The 20,988-nt window shown below is 53.5% G+C and overlaps 1 protein-coding gene across 2 annotated transcripts in view; it reads right to left on the reverse strand.

Annotated features, from left to right (window-relative positions):
* The window catches only part of MIGA2 (mitoguardin 2), a 35,072-nt gene that overhangs the window by 4,190 nt on the left and 9,894 nt on the right, over positions 1-20,988 (reverse strand). For both annotated transcript variants that reach the window (XM_012457997.3, XM_012457998.3), the window contains exons 4-12: positions 19,993-20,105; positions 18,923-19,040; positions 18,458-18,594; positions 9,601-9,718; positions 8,211-8,311; positions 7,533-7,648; positions 5,609-5,681; positions 5,295-5,381; positions 188-286 (exon numbers count right to left, since the gene is read on the reverse strand). In XM_012457997.3, coding sequence (XP_012313420.2) covers positions 188-286; positions 5,295-5,381; positions 5,609-5,681; positions 7,533-7,648; positions 8,211-8,311; positions 9,601-9,718; positions 18,458-18,594; positions 18,923-19,040; positions 19,993-20,105 — 962 coding nt within the window. The remainder of the gene's footprint in view (positions 1-187; positions 287-5,294; positions 5,382-5,608; positions 5,682-7,532; positions 7,649-8,210; positions 8,312-9,600; positions 9,719-18,457; positions 18,595-18,922; positions 19,041-19,992; positions 20,106-20,988) is intronic.

Genomic DNA, 20,988 nt, shown 5'->3' on the forward strand with positions numbered 1-20,988 from the left:
CTTCCCCGCTCTGCTGTCCAAAGGGGTATAGCTGGGGCCATTCCTTCCTCCACCTTGGCCTGGGGCAGGGCAGGAACTGGGGCTGTGAGCAGTGAAGGAACCATCTCAGCCACTTGGAACTGAGGCAGAGCTTGGCCCAGGATGCAGGGGAGCCCGGGATGCCGGGATTCAGCACAAAGCAACTCACCCCTCGGCCCTCCAGCTCCAGCCGCGTCGTGGCCCAGGTCTCGGGCCGCAGGGCATAGCTCAGCATCTCCTCATAGCTCTCCAGGAAGCCTTTGGGGCTCTGTGGGGAGAAGCACAGCCCATCCTGGTCACTGGACAAGACCCACAGGGACAGTCTGGCCTGTGGATGCCAAGGCACAGCTGGGGCCCATCCCCACGCAGCAGCCACAGGGAAAACGTGGCAAAGAAGTGTCTCCTACTCAGCACAGCGTGCTTCTCCAGAGAACCAGGACACCCAGCCAGGTCAGGCCGGCTCCTCTGCTGACCACCTGCCGTCTACCAGGAGTGCCCAGTATGACAGCGTCATCTCACTTTGGAGGGACACAGAATGTGAGGGTTAGAGTCAACCAGCCAAAGGTTCAAATCTCCGTGACCTTGGACCTCAGCGGGGAAAGGGGAGAAGCTACAGCCCCGCCCTGATGAGGCTCTTCTGGAGCAGCGGCTGAGCTCGTGTGTGACGTAGTCAGTCCAGCAGCAAAGCACTCAAAAAACAGCACTTAAAGCACTGCTGAGCAGCACTGAGGCTCTTGGCACACTTGACGCATCCTTCACTCTCTGGGACCCTGAGGGTTACCTGGGGTTTGGGACACTCTTTTCAGATGTGACTCTGCATTTATAGACGTAGAAAAACACTAAGTGTCAGGGTTGTTTCTCAGCATGGATTAAATAGTGATTTTTTTTTTTAAGTCTTTTTCTGTCGCCCAGGCTAGAGTGCAGTGGTGCGATCTCAGCTCACTGCAGCCTCCACCTCCCAGGTTCAAGTGGTTCTCCTGCCTCAGCCTCCTGAGTAGCTGGGATTACAGGTGCCTGCCACCACACCAGGCTATAGTAGATGGGGTTTCACCGTGTTGGTCAGGCTCGTCTCGATCTCCTGACCAAAGGTGATCTGCCCACCTCAGCCTCCCAAAGCGCTGGGATTACAGATTACAGGCAGAGCCACGCGCCTGGCCCCAAATTTTACAAAGTATTTTCATTACATTTTAAAGAAAATTTGCCGGGATGATCCTGGGCCATCCTTTGACCACCCTGACTGAGTCCGTTTTCTCATCGGTAAACAGTGACGATGATGAAGATATGGGCCGGTCCATACCTGAGCGTGCCCTACCATGTAACGTCCCCAGGACACACCCATTCACACAGGAGGACACCAATACGTGATGAGGTTTTGTGGTTGCCCCACTAACACCATGTTGAGCGAGTGGCCTGATGCTACAACCCTGGCGCCTGGGCTCACATCTGCCCAGGGCTCGCATCTGCCCAGGGCTCGCATCTGCCCAGGGTTCGCATCTGCTCAGGCCAGGGCCGGGCCCCATCCTAATAGAGCCACATTAGTTACTGCTTCAGTCCCAGGGCTCGGTGCAGGCTCTGGAGCTCGGGGGCTGCTAAACAGCTTCCGTTTGTTTTTGTTTTTGTTTTTCTTTTTGGAGACGGAGTCTTGCTCTGTCACCAGGCTGGAGTACAGTGACGTGATCCTGGCTCACTGCAGCCTCCACCTCCTCCTGGTGTCAAGCGGTTCTCCTGCCTCAGCCTCCTGAGTAGCTGGGACTACAGGTGCGCACCACCATGCCCGGTGAACTTTTGTATTTTTAGTAGAGACAGGCTTTCACCATGTTGGCCAGGATGGTCTCAATCTCTTGATCTCATGATCCGCCCTCCTCAGCCTCCCAAAGTGCTAGGATTACAAGTGTGAGCCACTGTGACCAGCCACGGCTTTCTTTTTTTTTTTTTTTCGAGACACAGTCTCGCTTTGTTGCCCAGACTGGAGTGCAGTGGTGCGATCTTGGCTCACTGCAACCTCCACCTCACGGGTTCCAGCTATTCTCCTGCCTCAGCCTCCCAAGTAGCTGGGACTACAGGCGCGCACCACCACGCCAGCTAATTTTTGTATTTTTTAGTAGAGGCAGGGTTTCACCATATTGGCCAGGATGGTCTTAATCTCTTGACCTGGTGATCCGCCTGCCTCAGCATCCCAAAATGCTGAGATTACAGGCATGAGCCACTGTGCCCGGCCTCATTTGGTAATAAAACCAAAGTCCCACACCGAGAAGTTGCAAAGCGGAGGTCCCCAGAGGGTGGAGCCCTGGCACCCACCTTAGCCTTCCTTCACTTGCTCACTCACTCAGCTTCCTGTGGAGGCCCACAGAGACCTGGCTAAGGGCTCAGGCTGGGTCCAGGCCACCTGGCTTCAAATCCAGCTCTACCCCTCACTTGCTTAGTATCCTGGACAAGCCCCCTTCCCTTCCTGGGCTCAGCACTCTCATTCACCAGGCAGAAATTGCAGTGACGCTTGAATGAACTACCCGAAGTGAAGCACCGTGAGCACACACTGAGCACTGCAGGTAAACGGCCGCTGCTGGGAGCGGAATTATCTGAGGAGTGCTTACGCAGTCCCTGCCCTGTGCCAGGCCCTGGATGGGGCACACACCTGTTCCAGGAGAGCTCCAGCCCTGGCCCCCATGGAGCTCACCGAATAACAGGAGAGGAAGGACAAGGCAGCCCTCGAGCAGGAGGCAGGTGGTGAGGCCACACCGCCACAGTGAGCCCAGGGCTTCTCTAGGGTCTCAGGGAGTCAGGTGATGACCTCCTGGGACAGAGACAGCTGGGGGTACTCAGAAGACAAGTGACCGTGGAATGCGGGAGGAGGAAGACAGAGGAAAATTGGAGTGGGGGGCTTCCAGACACTGTGTCCCACCTCCTAACCTGGCTGCTGGTTACACAGGATTTGTCTTTCCTTTCATTAAATCCTATAGATATGCTGGGCACAGTGGTTCACGCCTATAATCCCAGCGCTTTGGGAGGCCAAGGCGGGCGGATCACCTGAGGTCAGGAGTTCCAGACCAGCCCGGCCAACATGGTGAAACCTGTTTCTACTAAAAATATAAAAATTAGCCAGCCGTGGTGGCGCATGCCTGTAATCCCGGCTACTTGGGAGGGAGGTGGAGGCAGAAAAATCACTTGAACCTGGGAGGAAGAGGTTGCAGTGAGTCAAGATTGAACCACGGTACTCCAACCTAGACGACACAGCAAGACTCCATCTCAAAAAAAAAAAAAAAAATCCTATAGATACTTTTTGTTTTTTTGAGACAGGGTCTCATTCTGTTGGCCAGGCTGGAGAGCAGTGGTGCAATCATGGCTCACTGTAGCCTTGAACTCCTGGGCTCAAGCAATCCTCCCATCTCAGCCTCTTAAATTCCTAGGATTACAGGCATAAGCCACCATGCCCAGCCAAATCCTATACTTTTTTACACTGTCTTCTATGCGTATTTCACAATAAAGTTGTTTTCTTTAAAAAAAAAAAAAAAAAGAATAAGGCCAGGTGTGGTGGCTCAGATCTGTAAGCCCAGCACTTTTGGAAGGTTAAGGAGGGCAGATCACCTGAGGTCAGGAGTTTGAGACCAGCCTAAGCAACATAGGAAAATCTAGTCTCTACGAAAAATACAAAAATTAGCCAGCTGTGGTAGCACATGCCTGTTGTCCCAGCTACTCAGGAGGTTGAGGCAGGAGGATGGCTTAAGCATGCAGGTGGAGGTCGCGGTGAGCCGAGATCATGCCACTGTACTCCAGGCTGGGCAGCGGAAGCAAAACTTTGTCTCAACAACAAAAAAAAGATTGAGCAACAGTGTTCCTGGTGTAGAGACCAGCACATGCAAAGCCCAGATCAGGCAGCAAGTCTGGTGCACTAGAAGGCCCTTCAGCCAGACGGGATGAAGCTCACAGGGCAGCAGGCACAAGCAAGCGTTGTAGGTGGCTGGCTACGACCAGGTAACGGGTGAGGAGCAGATGTACGAGGTCAGACGTGTGTTTTACAGTCATCTCTCCAACTGGTCAAAAGCTGTGCTCAAACCCGTTTAAAAAAAAAAGACAAGTAATCAATCTACAAAAAAATCATGCAACCTCTCTGGGCGCGGTGGCTCACGCCTGTAATCCCAGCACTTTGGGAGGCTGAGGCGGGTGGATCAACTGAGGTCAGGCCTTTGAGACCAGCCTGACCAACATGGAGAAACCCCGTCTCTACTAAAAATACGAAACTAGCCAGGCGTGGTGGCGCATGCCTGTAATCCCAGATGCTCGGGAGGCTGCGGCAAGAGAATCACTTGAACCTGGGAGGCGGAGGTTGCAGTGAGCCGAAGTCGCTCCATTGCACCACAGCCTGGGCAACAAAAGCAAAACTCCATCTCAAAGAAAAAACAAAAACAAAAATTATGCAACCTCATCAATAATCAAAGATGCGAGGAAACACCCTTATCTTGCTGGCAGCAACTAAAGTTGTTAAGGCCTTTTGGAAGGCAACTGGCAATATCTGCCGGCCTTCTAAATGTCCAGGACACAGAAATGCCATATCCATGCTTTGCCTCACAGAAAACCTCTCAAGAGAGCCCCATAAGGAAGATTATAGTCGTGATGTCTGTGATGGTGAACACTAGACAGCCCAGGTGTCCATCCATCAGGGATTGGGGTCATCGTGTGGTGCTCTCCACGCAATGGAACGCTCCACAGTTGGGGAAAACCCCTCCAGGTGCTGGCGTGGAGAGACGCATGCCATATGCCACTACACCCCAGAGTAAATTGCGGGACGGTAAGTAGGCAAAGGCTTAGAAACGGAGTAACAGCATCCATGGTTGGAGAGTCTACAGAACGGAGTAGGAGGCACACACATCAGCCTGTGCACAGGGGTTCCCTCTGGCAGGTGGGGTTCAGGGGGACCCTCTGTGGTTTGCATTTTATTTTATTTTATGTTTTTTTGAGATGAAGTCTAGCTCTTGTTGCCCAGCCTGGAGTGCAGTGGTGTCATCTTGGCTCACTGCAACCGTTGCCTCCTGGGTTCACTCGATTCTCCTGCCTCAGCCTCCTGAGTAGCTGGGGTTACAGGTGCACACCACCATATCTGGCTAATTTTTGTATTTTTAGTAGAGACGGGGTTTCACCATGTTGGCCAGGTTGGTCTCAAGCTCCTGACCTCAGGTGATCCACCCACCTTGGCCTCCCAAAGTGCTGGGATTACAGGCATGAGTCACCGCGCCCTGCCAGGTTTGCATTTTATAATTGCCCCCTACCCCACCCCCTGCTACCTTCTCGGCCTTGGTCATCAGGCCCGTCACCATCTGCCGGCCCACTTTCCCGAAGAAAAGCTGGTTACTCTTGTCTTCCAGAAGCCCCTGGGGAAGGAGGGAGGGAGAGGAGTGAGCTGCTGGCATGGCAGTCCCTCAAAGCCCATGGAGAGGGCCACAGAAGAGGCCAGGTAGGTTGCCCACCTGCCACAGAGGAGCCCAGGGTGGGAGCAGGGCTGGCCAGGGACCAGGAAGCCACGTACATGCCACACAGCCGTGGCTGGCCTGACCGCCCCTCGCCTCCCACCCCCTCGGAGCCCCCAGGCCACACCCACCTCGAAGGCCTGCCGCACACAGTGCAGCTTGGCCAGAAAGTCCTGGTCGCTGTAGCAGCTCAGCAGCTCCGTCCTGAGGGGAGGACAGATGGCGTCACACAACCTGGTCCCTGCCCAGTGATGCCCCGGGGGGTCAGGTGGCACCTGAGTGGGGAGGGGAGAGGCTCTGGCTCCAGCCCTGGCCCTGCCTCAGCCTGGCAGTGTGACCTCTGGCTGGTGCCTGCCTCCCTTGAGGCCTTGGTCTTCCCAGGCCACAGGACGAGGCTGCCTGGATGAGCTGTGAGGACATGTCGGCCTCTCAGGCACTGGGTTACAGAGATGACCGAGGCCTGCTTAGGCCACAACCCGCCCCACACTTCACTGGCAAAGGACTGAAATGGCCAAACTGCCTCCTGATGGCAGATGTGGTGAACCACCCAGCAGGGTGGCGACCCTTCATCTAAATCGCCTCGGCTTCAGCCAGTGTCTGATTCATTCCTGGTCAGTTAACTTTTTTTTTTTTTAAGAAGGAGTCTCGCTCTGTCACCCAGGCTGGAGTGCAGTGGTGTCATCTCAGCTCACTACATCCTCCACCTCCCAGGTTCAAGCGATTCTCCTGCCTCAAACTCTCAAGAAGCTAGGACTACAGGCACGCACAACCGCACCCCACCTAATTTTTATATTTTTAGTGGAGATGGAATTTCACCATGTTGGCCAGGTTGGTCTTGAACTCCGAACCTCAAGTGATCCACCTGCCTCGGCCTCCCAGAGTGCTGGGATTACAGACATGAGCCACTGCACGCAGCTCCAGGTTAACTTTTAAACACACATACTGAAATCTGCAAGCCATGATCAAAAAGCCAAGTTCTCAGGCCCGGCGCAGTGGCTCACGCCTGTAGTCCCAGCACTTTGCGGGGGCCAAGGTGGGTGGATCACTTGAGGTCAGGAGTTTGAGACCAGCCTGGCCAACACAGTGAAATCCCATCTGTACTAAAAATACAAAAAAAAAAGTTTGCAGTCTTTTATCATACAAAAAAGTTAATTTAAGATGGTGAAGAGGCCTAAATATAACCACAGACAAGGAAACTGAGGCTAAGAGAAGTTAAGCGACTTGTTCTGGGTAGCAGAACTTGGAGGCGCCCGGGTCTGTCTGTCCCCACAGCCTGGGTTCCTGACTCTCCTATGGAGGAGATGCCTCCAGACACTGCACTTAGGACCAGTGCCTCCTGTGTGGCTGGACCCCTCTGAGAATTTACTTTTGTTTTTATATGGAATGCTTGGGAAATCTGTGTGTCATCTTGCACCGGGACCATGCTAATCTTCTCTGTACCATTCCTTCTTTTTTTTTTTTTGAGGCGGAATCTTGCTCTGTTGCCCAGCCTGGAGTGCGATGGCATAATCTCGGCTCACTGTAACCTCCATCTGCCAGGATCAAGCAATCCTCCTGCCTCAACCTCCTGAATAGCTGGGATTACAGGTGCGAGCCACTACGCCTGGCTAATTTTTGTATTTTTAGTAGAGACAGGGTTTCACCGTGTTGGTCAGGCTGACCTCAAACTCCTGACCTCGTGATCCGCCTGCCTCAGGCTCCCAATGTGCTGGGATTACAGGCATGAGCAACCGTGCCAGACCCATTCCAATTTTTTTTTAGTGTATGTGCTGTAGAAGCAAACAGCCTCTCAGAATTTAGAACAGGCATTAACTATTGTTCTTTATGAATTATGTTCATTTGTTACTGTCATTATTGATACCAGACCTGCCAGTATGGGTCCATCCAGGCCCTCTGCAGCTGGGGGAGGAGCTGTCGCCAGCTCACCACAGCCCCCAGGCAGCCTGGACTCACTCAGGCTGAGTCCTCACCAAGCACCACTGGCTTCTCCGCCTCCCACAAGGGCCAGGGTCACCCACTGCCTCCTGTCCCCTCCCTCGCTCCACCCCTGCTCACCTGAGGGTCCGGCAGGGCACTTTCCCCTCCTTCACCAGCTGCAGGGCCTCCTCGTAGGCAGCGGCAGGTCTGGAGAGTGGGATCGGATAATCTCCGGCCTGCAGGGACTCGAAGAGCTGGGGGAGGGTGCAGAGGAGGGGGCCGGGGAAGCCCGGGTGAGCAGCATGCTGCGGCTAGAGGGGACCTGCTCATCGGGCAGCCACAGTGGCCACCCCAGGTGCCTGCCCACTGCCAATCTCTCTGAAGGGATGTCGGAGGGAACTGGCCAGGAGGCCCCAGTTCGAGCCCAGCTCTGGCCCTTAGCATCCCCATCTCCAGGGCACCTTCCCAAAGAGGCCACCTAAAGGGCACATGTACATGTCCTCCCGTGCCTGATCCACGTGCCCATGGCAGGAGACTGAGGCCAAGCAATGGGCACAGCGGTCTGGAGGAGGGAGAGGCTGACACGGCTGGAGCCCTTTGGGGCAGAACCCCTGCTCTCACCCACAGGACAATGGCCCCCGATTTCTCAGCCCTCCCCCATCCCCGACAGCTTCAAGGAGGCCCGTGGGAGCATCCAAACTCTGCTCCCGTCGGAGGAAATGCCTCCACTTTCCCATGACCCAGTGCCGGCCCCATGAGCCTGTAGAAGAGGCCTGGCCTTCACCCCACCCCAGGCTTGGTCCCCACCCAAGTCACCTCAGTAGCGGAGAAGAAGGAATCCTCTGAGGTCAGGCTGTCCTCGTCGTCCGGTCGCAGCCGCAGCGAGCCCTCGGTCAGGGGCAGCATGAGGGTCCTCTCTGGGAGGAGCAGCGAGAGAGGGAGGGGCTGAGACTCCCAGCACAGTGCTCAGTGGGAATCCCAGTACCCAAAGCCCCCCACCAGGCCCAGGGGAGGCTTCCTCCTGGGTCTGCAATGCCCATGCTCAGGGGCAAAGCTCTGACATGCCGAGTGCTTCTGTGTGAAGACACTGGACTCGTCACTTCAGTGAGTGACCTCCTTCAATCCCCACGACATCCTCAGAGGTTGTCAGCCTCAGGTGTGGGCTCTTGGCCGGTGAGTGGCTCTGCCAGGCTCATGGGTCACACTGCTAGACCTGAGGTCTGAAGGCCCCCGAGCTCTGCAGGGGAGGACTCTGCTGCTCTGTGTGGCCCTGGACAAGCCGCCTCTGTCCTCTGACAAGCTGAAACTCAGCCACTGATACCAAGGGCTTGAGAGAGTCCACAGCCGCTCACCTGGGGTTCCCCTCCCTGCTCCACCAAGGGCTGAGGGGTGTGGACCTCCGGGGTGATCAGGAAAGGTTTGGTGGGCAAGTTAGCAAAGGCCACAGACCTGCAGCGGGGAAGGTCCCCCCGCCCTTTCTGCCATGAAGGGAGGCCACAGGAGGCAGATTCCTCCAACAGAGAAGCCATGCGGAAAGCAGGTGGGGAGAAGCCAGGGCAGGGCTCGTGGCTGTCCCAACCCACTCCAGTTCTGTGTCCCCACTGGCAGAGGCAGGGAGCTAGACCCTCGGGAATCTGATACTATCCCTGACAGGGCTGAGTGCACAGGGAGGGACCCAGGGGTCATTCACTGCAGGGGTCCGGGACATGCGGGCACAGAGACGACAGTGGCTATTTGGCAGAACGACTCGGTTTCCCTCAGTAACGTCACATTTCACCTCAACCCACCCAACAACAGAGCTCTGGTCTTGGCCCTTGGCCTGCTCTCAGTGAGCCTCCCAGGAAGCACCCCATCCGTCCACGCAGTTTGAGCCTCAGGAAGGGACTCGAAGAGAAGGCCTGGGAGAGCCATCGGGGAGATGCTGTCAAACGAGCCCCAAGGTCGCACCCAAAGGGGACAGGGCCAGGTGTACTCGCTGGGGATTCCCAGGGCCTCCCTTCAGCTGTGCTCCAGCCTTCCGTGGAGAAGGGAACACCTCAGTTTCCCCATCTGTGCAATAAGGTGCTGGATCACGTGAGGTCCAAGAGCCCCGGGGATCCTGATTCATTGGCTGCACTGAGGACCACGCCTCGGTTCTCGCACCTTCTCCTCACCTCCATTCCTGCCACCCTCCATGCCCACCCCGCCTGCGCCAGGCCCAGCTCACCGAGGTCCAGCAGCATGCTGTCCGCGGGGAAGGTGGAGCCGAACTCCTCCTGCAGGTGGTAGGCACGGTGCAGCAGGGACTCCAGCTTCTCCGCAAACTCCTTCCGCTGTGACTCTGGCTGCCGTAAAAACCATGAGCCTCAACCCAGACCCTCCAAGCTCCCCGTGAAAACAGCCCCTTCCCTGCCCCCAGGTCCCTGGGGAAAGGGGAGAAGCTCTGGGGCTCAGCAGCTAAGCACAGAGGCTCTAGACCTTCACTGCTCGATACAGAGCCACCAGCCACGTGTGGCAGCTGAGCACGGGAAACCCAGACAGCCCCAGAGTCTAAATGCACACCAGATTCCAAACACCGCACCAAAAAGCGTAGCCCATCCCAGGAATCTTTTCTGTTGATTACACGCTGAAACGATCACATTTTGGATATACCAGGTTACATAAAGTACAGCTGACCCTTAAAAATGGTGGCCTTAGGGTACCTGTGCCCACACAGTTGAAAATCCACATAAAACATTTTTTGTTTTTTTAGAGAGGGTCTCCTTCTATCACCCAGCCCACAGTGCAGTAGCACAATCACATCTAACCACAGCCTCAACCTCCTGAGTTCAAGTGGTCCTCCCGCCTCTGCCTCCATAGCAGCTGGGACTACAGGCATACATCACCATGCCCGGCTAATTTCTGTATTTTTTTTTTTTGGTAGAGACAGGGTTTTGCCACGTTGCCCGGGCTGGTTCCAAACTTATGGGCTCAAGTACTCCTCCTGCCTCAGCCTCCCAAAGTGCTGGGATTACAGGCGCCTGGCCCACGTAGAACCTTTGACTCCTCCAAAAGTAGAGGGAGTTATTAGTAGGTTGTTAACTACTAATAAATAACCTACTGTTGACCAGAAGTCTTACTGAGGGGGTGAAAGGGGTGGGAGGGTTGGGGGGGGGGGGTCAGTAAAATGTTATTAAAGAAATCATAAGTTGCCAGGCACAGTGGCTCATGCCTGTAATCCCAGCACTTTGGGAGGCTAAGGCGGGTGGATCATGTGAGGTCAGGAGTTCAAGACCAGCCTGACCAACATGGTGAAACCCCATCTCTAAAATACAAAAAAAATTAGTCAGGCATGGTGGCGTGCGCCTATAGTCCCAGCTACTCTGGAGACTGAGACAGGAGAATTGCTTGAACCTGGGCGGTGGAGGTTGCGGTGAGCCGAGATCACGCCACCGCACTCCAGCCTGGGTGACAGAGCGAGACTCCATCTCAAAAACAACAAAAAAAAGAAATCATAAGGCAGAAAAGTAGACTGGGTGAGGTGGCTCACACTTATAATCCCAGAACTTTGGGAGGCAGAGGCAGGAGAATCTCTTGAGCCCAGAAGTTTGAGACCAGCCGAGGCAACATGGAAAGACCCCATCTCTACAAAAAATACAAAAATTAAGCCGGCATGTACCTGTAGTCCCATCTACTCAGGAGGCTGAGGTAGGAGGATCACTTGAGCCCAGGAGGCTGAGGTTGCAGTGAGCTGGAATGGTGCCACTGCATTCCAGCCTGGGCGACAGAGCAAGACTGTCTCAAAAAATAAATAATAGGCCGGGTACAGTGGCTCACACCTGTAATCCCAGCACTTTGGGAGGCCGAGGTGGGCGGATCATGAGGTCAAGAGATTGAGACCATCCGGGCCAACATGGTGAAACCCCATCTCTACTAAAATACAAAATTAGCTGGGTGTGGTGGCACACGCCTGTAGTCCCAGCTACTAGGGAGGCTGAGGCAGAAGAATTGCTTGAACACAGGAGGCAGAGGTTGCAGTGAGCTGAGATGGCGCCACTGCACTCCAGCCTGGAGCCTGGCGACACAGTGAGACTCTGTTGAAAGAAAGGAAAGAGAAAAAAAAAAAAAAGAAAAAAGAAAGGAAAGAGAAAAAGAGATAGAGAAAGAAAGAAGAGAGAGAAAGAAAGAAAGAAAGAGAGAGAGAGAAAAGAGAAAAGAGAATCACTGGGCCAGGCACAATGATCCACACCAGTAATCCCAGCACACTGGAAGGCCGAGGCAGGTGAATCACCTGGGCCTAGGAGTTTGAGACTGGCCTTGGCAACATGGTAAAACCAAAAACACAAAAAATAGCCAGTTGCATAGCCTGGTCTCAAAATAAATAAATAAATGAATAAGATTAAAATTTAAAAATAAAATTAAAGGCCAGGTGTGGTGGCTTACACCTTTAATCCCAGCACTTTGGGAGGCCAAGGCAGGGGGATCACCTGAGGTCAGGAGTTTGAGACCAGCCTGGTCAACACGGCGAAACACCATATCTACTAAAAATACAAAAATCAGCCAGGCATGGTGGTAGCATGCACCTGTAATCCCAGCTACTTGGGAGGCTGAAGCAGGAGAATCAGTTGAACCTGGGAGGTGGAGGTTTTGGTGAGCCGGAAACTGCACTCCAGCATGGGCAACAAGAGTGAAACTCCAACTCAAAAAAAAAAAAAAAGATATATATATATATATACACATATATCTCCACCTCCCAGGTTCAAGTGTCCAGGGTCCTGCCTCAGCCACCTGAGGATCTGGGATCACAGGCATGCACCACCACACTGGGCTAATTTTTGTATTTTTAGTAGAGGCGGGGTTTCCCCATGTTAGCCTGGCTGGTCTTGAACTCCTGACCTCAGGTGATCTGGCCACCTTGGCCTCCCAAAGTGTTGGGATTACAGGCGTGAGCCACCACACCTGGCCCAAATTTTAACTTTTTATAATAGATGTGTGGTTTTGCTTTTTTTTTTCTTTTGTAAGATGGAATCTTGTTCTGTCACCCAGGCTGGAGTGCAGTGGCACCATCTCAGCTCACTACAACCTCTGCCTCCCGGGTTCAAGTGATTCTCCTGCCTCAGCCTCCTGAGTAGTTGGGATTACAGGTGCATGCCACCACACCCAGCAAATTTTTGTATTTTTAGTAGCAATGGGGTTTCACCTTGTTCACCAGGCTGGTCTTGAACTCCTAACTTCGTGACCTTGTGATCTGCCTGCCTCGGCCTCCCAAAGTGCTGGAGTTACAGGCGTTGAGCCACGCCTTTTTTTATTTTTATTTTTTTGTAGAGATGGGGTCTAGCCATGTTGGCCAGGCTGGTCTCAAACTCCTGACCTCAGGTGATCCGCTCACTTCGGCCTCCCAAAGTGTTGAGATTACAGGCATGAGCCGCCATGCCCAGCTTTTTTTTTTTTTGAGATGAAGTTGTATTCTTGTTGCCCAGGCTGAACTGTAATGGCACAGTCTCTGCTCACTGCAACCTCCACCTCCTGGATTCATGTGATTCTCCTGCCTCAGCCTCACTATGTTGGCCAGGCTGGTGTTGAACTCCTAACTTCAGGTGATCCACCCACCTTGCCCTCCCAAAGTTCTGGGATTACAGGTGTGAGCTGCTGTGCCCAGCTGATCTGTGTGTATTTTATGTTAGTAAATTAAAAAGCCTAGTATCTACATATATTTTATGCATTCATGACATGTATTTTTCATAATTCTTTCAGTATCTCCAGGTTAAGTGGGTTCATCTGTGACATTTTCAAAATTGTCATAAATTTCCAAAACATTCTCCTATATATTTATTGAAAATAATCTGGCCAGGTGCAGTGGCTCATGCCTGTAATCCCAGCACTTTGGTAGACCAAGGTAGGAGGATCACTTGAGTCCAGGAATTCAAGAGCAGCTTGGGCAACATGGTGAGATCCTGTCTCTACAAAAAATATAAAAAATATTTACCAGGCATGGTAGTGGGCACGTGTAGCCCCAGCTACTCAGGAGGCTGAGGTGGGAGGCTCGCCTGAGCCCATGATCACATCACTGCACTCTAGCCTAGGGGACAGAGCAAACCCTTATCTCAAAAAAAAGAAAAGAAAAAATGAAAAAAAACCTACGTTGTTCAAAGGTCACATGTATATTATCAAAATTAATTTTGCCCATTACTTTGTGCTGTTTACTGTGGTCCACAGGAAATATTAAATGTCGCATGTGGCTTTCCACGGAGTAGCACTGCTCTAGAGCCACACATGCCTGGATTCAGATTGTGGCACCACTAGTTCCACACTGTGTGACCTCAGGCAAATAATTTCCCCATTCCAAGCCTCGTCTTAGTTTCTCTGTCAAGGGAAATAAGAATGCTTTCTCCTATTGCTTGAACCTAGGAGGCAGAGGTTGCAGTGAGCCGAGATCGCACCACTGCACTCCAGCCTGGCACCTGGCGACAGAGTGAGACTCTGTTTCAAAAAAAAAAAAAAAGAGTGCTTTCTCCTAAGATCTCAGGGAAAACTTAAAGACCATACGTAGGCAAAGCACTTCACACAAGACTGGCCCGTGGTGGCCACCAGTAAGTGTAGCTCTGAGAATAGATATTGTAATTATTACTTTACTTATTTTTTTGAGATGGATGCTCACTCTGTTGCCCAGCCTGAACTGCAGTGGTGTAATCTCAGCTCACCACAACCTCCACCTCCTGGGTTCAAGAAATTCTTCTGCCTCAGTCTCCCAAGTAGCTGGGATTACAGGTGTACACTGCCAAGCCCAGCTGAATTTTGTGTTTTTAGTAGAGACACGGTTTCACCGTGTAGATCAGGCTGGTCCTGAACTCTTGACCTCAAGTGATCGGCCCGCCTCGGCCTCCCAAAGTGCTGGGAGCAAGTCACCTCGCCCAGCCTGTAATTATTACTACCGAGGAGGAGTTTGAGAAGCTCCTGGGGTGCAGGCAGCATTTCAGTAGACACAGTGCCATCCAGGAGGAGCCGGACTGGAGCCCCTGTTTGCATTAACCGTGCATGCTTAGGAAGGCAAAGCGTTGGGCCTCTGAGCCCTCCTCTGCAGCATGGGCATGGCATAACACCCACCTGGCGAAGTACAGTGCCCGATGCCAGGGGGCAGCAAGGGACAGGTAATAATTCTTACGGTGTTGTTGGAGCGCAAAGTGAGGAGGACTCCAGCACTGCGAAGCTCTGGGGTTATGGGTTATCACCAGCGTCGCCACCCAGGCTAAGCAGCGAAGGGACAGCCGCCTGGGAAGGAGGCAGGTGGCCGGAAAACACTGGCAGAGGCCTAGGGAGGGAGGCGAGTGGTGGGAGGATGGTCTGACGGGGAGAAGGTTCACCCAGCACTTCGCTCCAAAGAGTGCACAGCATCCTGTGGCCTTGATGACTTGTTCCTACCCCTGGGCCTCCAGGTCGAGGCGAGGGAAGAGAGGGCACGCCTCCCTGCAGCCCTGGAGTTTCTGGGCTGAGTGCTGAGGGGAGGCATGAGCCAGCCTGACTCTGTTTTCCACGAAGGCTGCCAGAGCCTGCACCTGCCTGTAACTGGACCCATGGGGAGGAGATGAAGCCGAGGCCACTGGGGAGCACTGGTCAGAAGAGCTCAGAGAGGGATGCAAATGATGGAAATGGCGGCATCCACTGAGTGCCACCCTGGGCCAGGTGCCTCATCATTCAGCCTCACAGTGTCCCTCTGAGACCGGGATCACTAGGACCCCATTTCACAGGTAAAACGCAAGGTTAAGAGGTCCCCATGGCCAGCAGAGCCTGGCAGAGCTTGGATGCAGCCCCAAGCCTACAGGACCCCAGACCCACTGCCCCTTTGCTCAGTTCTCAGGCAGGGCCGGGACCCGCCCTGTGTGGCCAGCAGAGCCTTGCAGTTTTGGCACAAGTGTGTGTCACTGTGAAAAGCTCTCAAGTAAGGTAATGGGTCTTAGATGTGACATCAGATGCACACTCAACAAAACGGAAAAACAGATACCTTCACCCTCAAAAAACTGTGCTTCAGGGGGCTCCAGCAAAAAAGTGAGGCCGTGCACGGTGGCTCACGCCTGTAATCCCAGCACTTAGGGAGGCCAAGGCAGGTGGGTCACCTGAGGTTGGGAGTTCGAGACCAGCCCAGCCAACATGGTGAAACTCTGCCTCTACTAAAAATACAGAAATTAGCTAGGCATAGTGGTGGGCGCCTGTAGTCCCAGCTACATGGGAGGCTGAGGCGGGAGAGGTGCTTGAATCCGGGAGGCAAAGGTTGTAGTAAGCTGAGATCGCACCACTGTACTCTAGCCTGGATGACAGAGCGAGATTCTGTTTCAAAATAAGTAAATATGGCCGGGCGCAGTGGCTCACGCCTATGATCCCAGCACTTTGGGAGGCCAAGGCAGGTGGATCACAAGGTCAAGAGATCGAGACCATCCTGGTCAACATGGTGAAACCCCGTCTCTACTAATATAAAAAAAAATTAGCTGGGCATGGTGGCGCGTGCCTGTAATCCCAGCTACTCAGGAGGCTGAGGCAGGAGAATTGCCTGAACCCAGGAGGCAGAGGTTACGGTGAGCCGAGATCGCGCCATTGCACTCCAGCCTGGGTAACAAGAGCAAAACTCCGTCTCAAAAAAAAAAAAAAAAGACGGGGTTTCACCATGTTGGTCAGGCTGGTCTTAAACTCCCAACCTCAGGTGATCCGCCCGCCTTGGCCTCCAAAGCGCTTGGATTATAGGCGTGAGCCACCATGCCCGGCCTCTCCCTAACACACTTCTACAGCTGCTCATTCCCTGCCCACCTGCAGACAGGACCTGATCCAGCTACAACTGCAGACACCCAAGGGTTTGAGTCACTTTAAACCCCAACCTTCACACCCCTACCACTGCAGCGATCATGCCCCTGAGCTCACGCCCCAGCAGGGACAGAGGGCATGAAACCTTCCAACTTGTTAGCAGCTGTGCCAGACACAGCCCCATCCTTGTTCCACAAGCTATTTCCCAGGTTCCCCTGCCAGCTGGCTCTCAGCCAATGGGAGACACGGGTGGAGGAATGAAGGCAGGGGTGAGAGAGAAGTAGGCAGAGAAATCCTCCCCTCCTCCTTCTACCTCCGCCGCCAGAAGTGCCCACATCCCCTGCTCCACTGTGGTTCCAGCCCCCACAAGACAGCCCTGGCCCAAGCTCTAGGCTCACCACCTCCTCCCCATGTCCCTCCAGCTCCACCTTCACCTATGCAACCAATTCCCTGGATTCAACTCCCTCTTTTTTTTTTTTTTTTTTGAGATGGAGTAAGTCTTACTCTGTCGCCCAAGCTAGAGTGCAGTGGCATGATCTCGGCTCACTGCGATCTCCACCTCCTGGGTTCAAGCAATTCTCCTTCCTCAGCCTTTCAAGTAGCTGGGATCACAGGCATGCTCCACTATGTCCAGCTAATTTTTGTATTTTTAGTGGAGGCAGGGATTCACCATGTTGGCCAGGCTGGTCTTGAACTCCTGACCTCAGGTGATTCACCCACCTCGGCCTCCCAAAATGCTGGGATTACAGGCGTGAGCCACCATGCCCGGCTAACTCCCTCTGTTTTTAATGGCTGAAGTTATTCCTACTTCCTAGCTAGGCCCCAGATGATTCTCCAGATATTGTCAAGCTGCTCCTGAAAGAGGGGGGGCCCATCTGTCCACATGCCAGCAGAAGTTACGAGCTCAGCGGGATTTGAGCTTATTTTCTTTTCTTTTTTCTTTTTTTTTTTTGAGACAGGGTCTCACTGCGTTGCCTAGCCTGGAGTGCAGTGGCTGGATCACCGCAGCCTGGATATCCTCAGTTCAAGCAATCCTGCCACCTCAGCCTCTTGAGCAGCTGGGACAATGACCAGCTGATCTCAAACTCCTGGGCTCAACTGATCCTCCTGCCTCAGCCTCCCAAAGTGCAGGTGTGAGGCACCACGCCTGGCCACAGAAATTTTAATTTTAGCCTTTGAACTTCATTTTCCTTTCCTGATACTGAAATAATAAATATTCACTGTAGGCCGGGTTCAGTGGCTCATGCCTATAATTCCAGCACTTTGGGAGGCTGAGGCAGGTGGATCCCTTGAGGTGGGGAGTTTGAGACCAGCCTGGCCAACGTGGTAAAACCCTGTCTCTACTAAGAATACAAAAATTAGTTGGGCATGGTGGCAGGTGCCTGTGATTCCAGCTTCTCAGGAGGCTAAGGCAGGAGAATCACTTGAATCTAGGAGGTGGAGGTTGCAGTGAGTGAAGATCGCACCACTGCACTCCAGCCTGGGCAACAGAGCAAGACCCCATCTTAAAAATAAATAAATAGGCCGGGTGCGGTGGCTCACGCCTGTAATCCCAGCACTTTGGGAGGCCGAGGCAGGCAGATCACGAGGTCAAGAGATTGAGACCATGTTGAAACCCCATCTCTAATAAAAAAAATAAAAATAAATAAATAAATAAAATATTCACTGTAGAAAACTTGGATGGTGCCCAAAAAAAATACATTTAAAAAAAAAAGGGGCTGGGCATGGTGGCTCACACCTGTAATCCTAGCACTTTGGGAGGCTGAGGCAGGTGAATCACAAGGTCAGGAGTTTGAGACCAGCCTGTCCAACATGCTGAAACCCCGTCTCTACTAAAAATACAAAAAATTAGCTGGGTGTGGTCATGGGCACCTATAATCCCAGCTACTCAGGAGGCTGAGGCAGCAGAATCGCTGGAACCCAGGAGGTGGAGGTTGCAGTGAGCTGAGATCATGCCACTGCACTCCAGCCAGGGTGACAGTGTGATACTCCATCCTAACAAAAAAAAAAAAAAAAAAAAAAGGTCTGGTAATGCAGCCAGCTCTTAACAGAAGCGTCTTCCCTTCCAGTCTTTCAGGACTGCACATTGCCCTTTACGGGGTTGAGAGGGGTGTGATTCTCGACACAGCTGTTTACCGAGCACCAGGCATCGTGCTGAACATGAATTGTTTTGTTTCATGTAAATAACACCCTCGTGGAGGGAAATCCACAGTCCCAGAGGACAGAAGCCTGCCTGCCTCCCAAGGGGTGGCTGCCCCTCTCCTGTGCTGCCAACCTTCTCCCATGGGTGCAGGGGGACACAGAAGACCACCTACCTCAGAGAGTGGCTCTGACACAGTCTCTGGGTTCCGGAGGCCATCCCCCGGCGTGGGGGTGCTGCCGCTGTCCCCCCGCTGGCCCACGCTTAATGCCTGCTCCCACTTCTGTAGAGCCTCCTCGAACAGCTCCATGCCTGAGCATGGGTGGGGCAAGAAGGGAGAGTCAACCCCAGCACAGTCTCACCCAATACGGGGCTCAGAACATCAAGAAGGCAAGAGGGCCTTGAAGGGCAAGACCTGGGTGGGGTCACATGGCCAGGGCAGCTCAGGTTCCAGGCCTTCTTTCAGACCAGGTTTGTTCCTAGACACTGTCCCTTGTTCAGAAATGGCTGGAAATCACCCAATTGGGATTTGGGGCAGCATAGTGAGGGGCAAAGTGACCCGAGCCTGGCCAGGCTCCTAGGAAGGGACCGTTCCTGCCACCCACCCTGCCCTTGAAGCTCAGGCACCTCCTGGCCACACCTTGCATGTAGAGGCTCTCCACGTTGCCATCGCTGGTGGTCAGAGACTCCTCCATCCCTCTGGCATCCCATGGTCCCGAGCACGCAGCTGTGGGGCTGGATGCGTTCACTGCCACCATCTGGGCACCAATCAGTACAAGAACAAAGAATGAAGCCTTCCCAGACCCTCTGCAGGGCCCCTTGAGCTCTCCCCTACTGCCTGACCATGGGCCACACACACCCTCCAAATGCCATCCCCAAGCTCGTCCCTGGCCACAGCATCCACACCCTCAGAATGGCCTAGAACCACAAACTCCAAGTGTCCGATGCTGCCTCATAGAAGCCACCAAAGCAGAAAGGAATCCTGAAACCAACACCCAGCCCAGGAACCTATAAACCCCCCTGAGCCTGCTCCTGACTGGTGTGTCCATCCCCTACTCCACGGTTCCTCTACCTCTTGGACAAGAACACAGAGTACCCATTCTGTGCCAGGGCCCTGCCTCTCATGCACACAAGCAGCCGCCCACCCCACTGGGCTGTGGGCACCCCCAGCTCTTGCTTGCCCCTGTGCCAGCCTGGCTCAGAGTTGGGACTCCGCTTGCTGAACCAAAAGCCACACCCCAGGAGAAGCCCACCTTCTGCCTTTATTTATCTCCACACCCCCAGTGCCTGGCAGAGTCCCTGGTATGACACAGGGGCTTGTCAGTGGCTGATGAATGAACAACCTGCACTTTCACAGGTACGGGTCTCCTCAAGAGACCATCGGTTTCTCTCCTCTGCACCTGCCCACCTTTCTCCCAACACCTGGCACAGTGAGTGATTAGGGACAATCCCTGAGAGCCTTTGTGGGTAGAGGAGTGAGAGAGAGTGAGTGAGTGAGTGAGTGAGTGAATGAATGAATGAATGAATGAATCTTCACCTCCCTTCACTCTACCAGTCCATAAGCTTGCTTAAGGCAGAGTTCTCAGGAGGGATAAGCCCAATGCCCTGGAGCCCTGTCTGCCCAATGTCCAGGAGTCCTGGAGCCCTGGAGCCCTGTCTGCCCCAGAGCCCTGTCTGCCCTGGAGTCCTGGCCTACCACCCGCTGCTCACTGAGGCCACGCTGTGGGAGGAGCCCGAGTGCTTGCTGGGCTCAATGGAAGAGATGCCGCTCAGGGTATCATTGCTCTTGCTGCTGGGGCTCTGGACTCTCCGGCTAGAGTATCCTGCAAGGAGCAGAAGGGCAGGCGTCACACAGGCATCCTATTTGGCCTTTGTACAGGCTGCTCCCCTGCTGGGCCAGCTTCCCCTTCTTCCTCATCTGGGAACCAGTCCTGACCTTCTAAGTCAGGGTAACAGTGGGCCCCAAGGGTGTGCACTGAGCAGAACAGGGTTTCGCCATGTTAGCCAAGCTGGTCTTGAACTCCTGGGGCTCAAGCAATACCTCGGCCTCCCAAAGTGCGGGATCATAGGGTGAGCCACCGTGCCCCGCCTTTTGCATATTTTTAAAAGTTGTTGCCTCATATCCCTTTTGGAAGGAGGAAAATTCTAAACTAGTCGCTCAATCAGCAGCCCAGAGAAGGCTAACGAAGAGGCAGAAAAGCAGATGAGCCTCGTTCTCAGCTTATCTGGCAGGTTCTGGGCTCCTTCCCTGGGCCTGGTCCTGTACCCAGTGGCAGGGAGTGGCAGGGATGTGATCGTGAGCAGGACAAGGAGGGCCCTACGCTCTTCTGTTGCTCCAGCCTGGGCAACAGGGCAAGACTCTGTCTCAAAAAAAAAAAAAAAAAAAATGTTTTTTTGTGAGACAGAGTTTCACTCTTCTTGCCCAGGCTGGAGTGCAATGGTACAATCTCAGCTCACCACAACTTCCGCCTCCTGGTTCAAGCGATTCTCCTGCCTCAGCCTCCCGAGTAGCTGGGATAACAGGCATGCACCACCACACATGGCTAATTTTATATTTTTAGTAGACATGGGGTTTCTCCATGTTGGTCAGGCTGTTCTCAAACTCCCAAACTCAGGTGATCCATCTGCCTTAGCCTCCCAGTGATGGGATGACAGGCATGAACCACCATGGCTGGCCTAAAAATTTTTTAATAAAATACACATGAA

Source organism: Aotus nancymaae, unplaced genomic scaffold, assembly GCF_030222135.1.
Source record: "Aotus nancymaae isolate 86718 unplaced genomic scaffold, 86718_ANA_hifiasm-v0.15.2.pri h1tg000003l, whole genome shotgun sequence".
Taxonomy (NCBI): Eukaryota; Metazoa; Chordata; class Mammalia; order Primates; family Aotidae; genus Aotus; species Aotus nancymaae.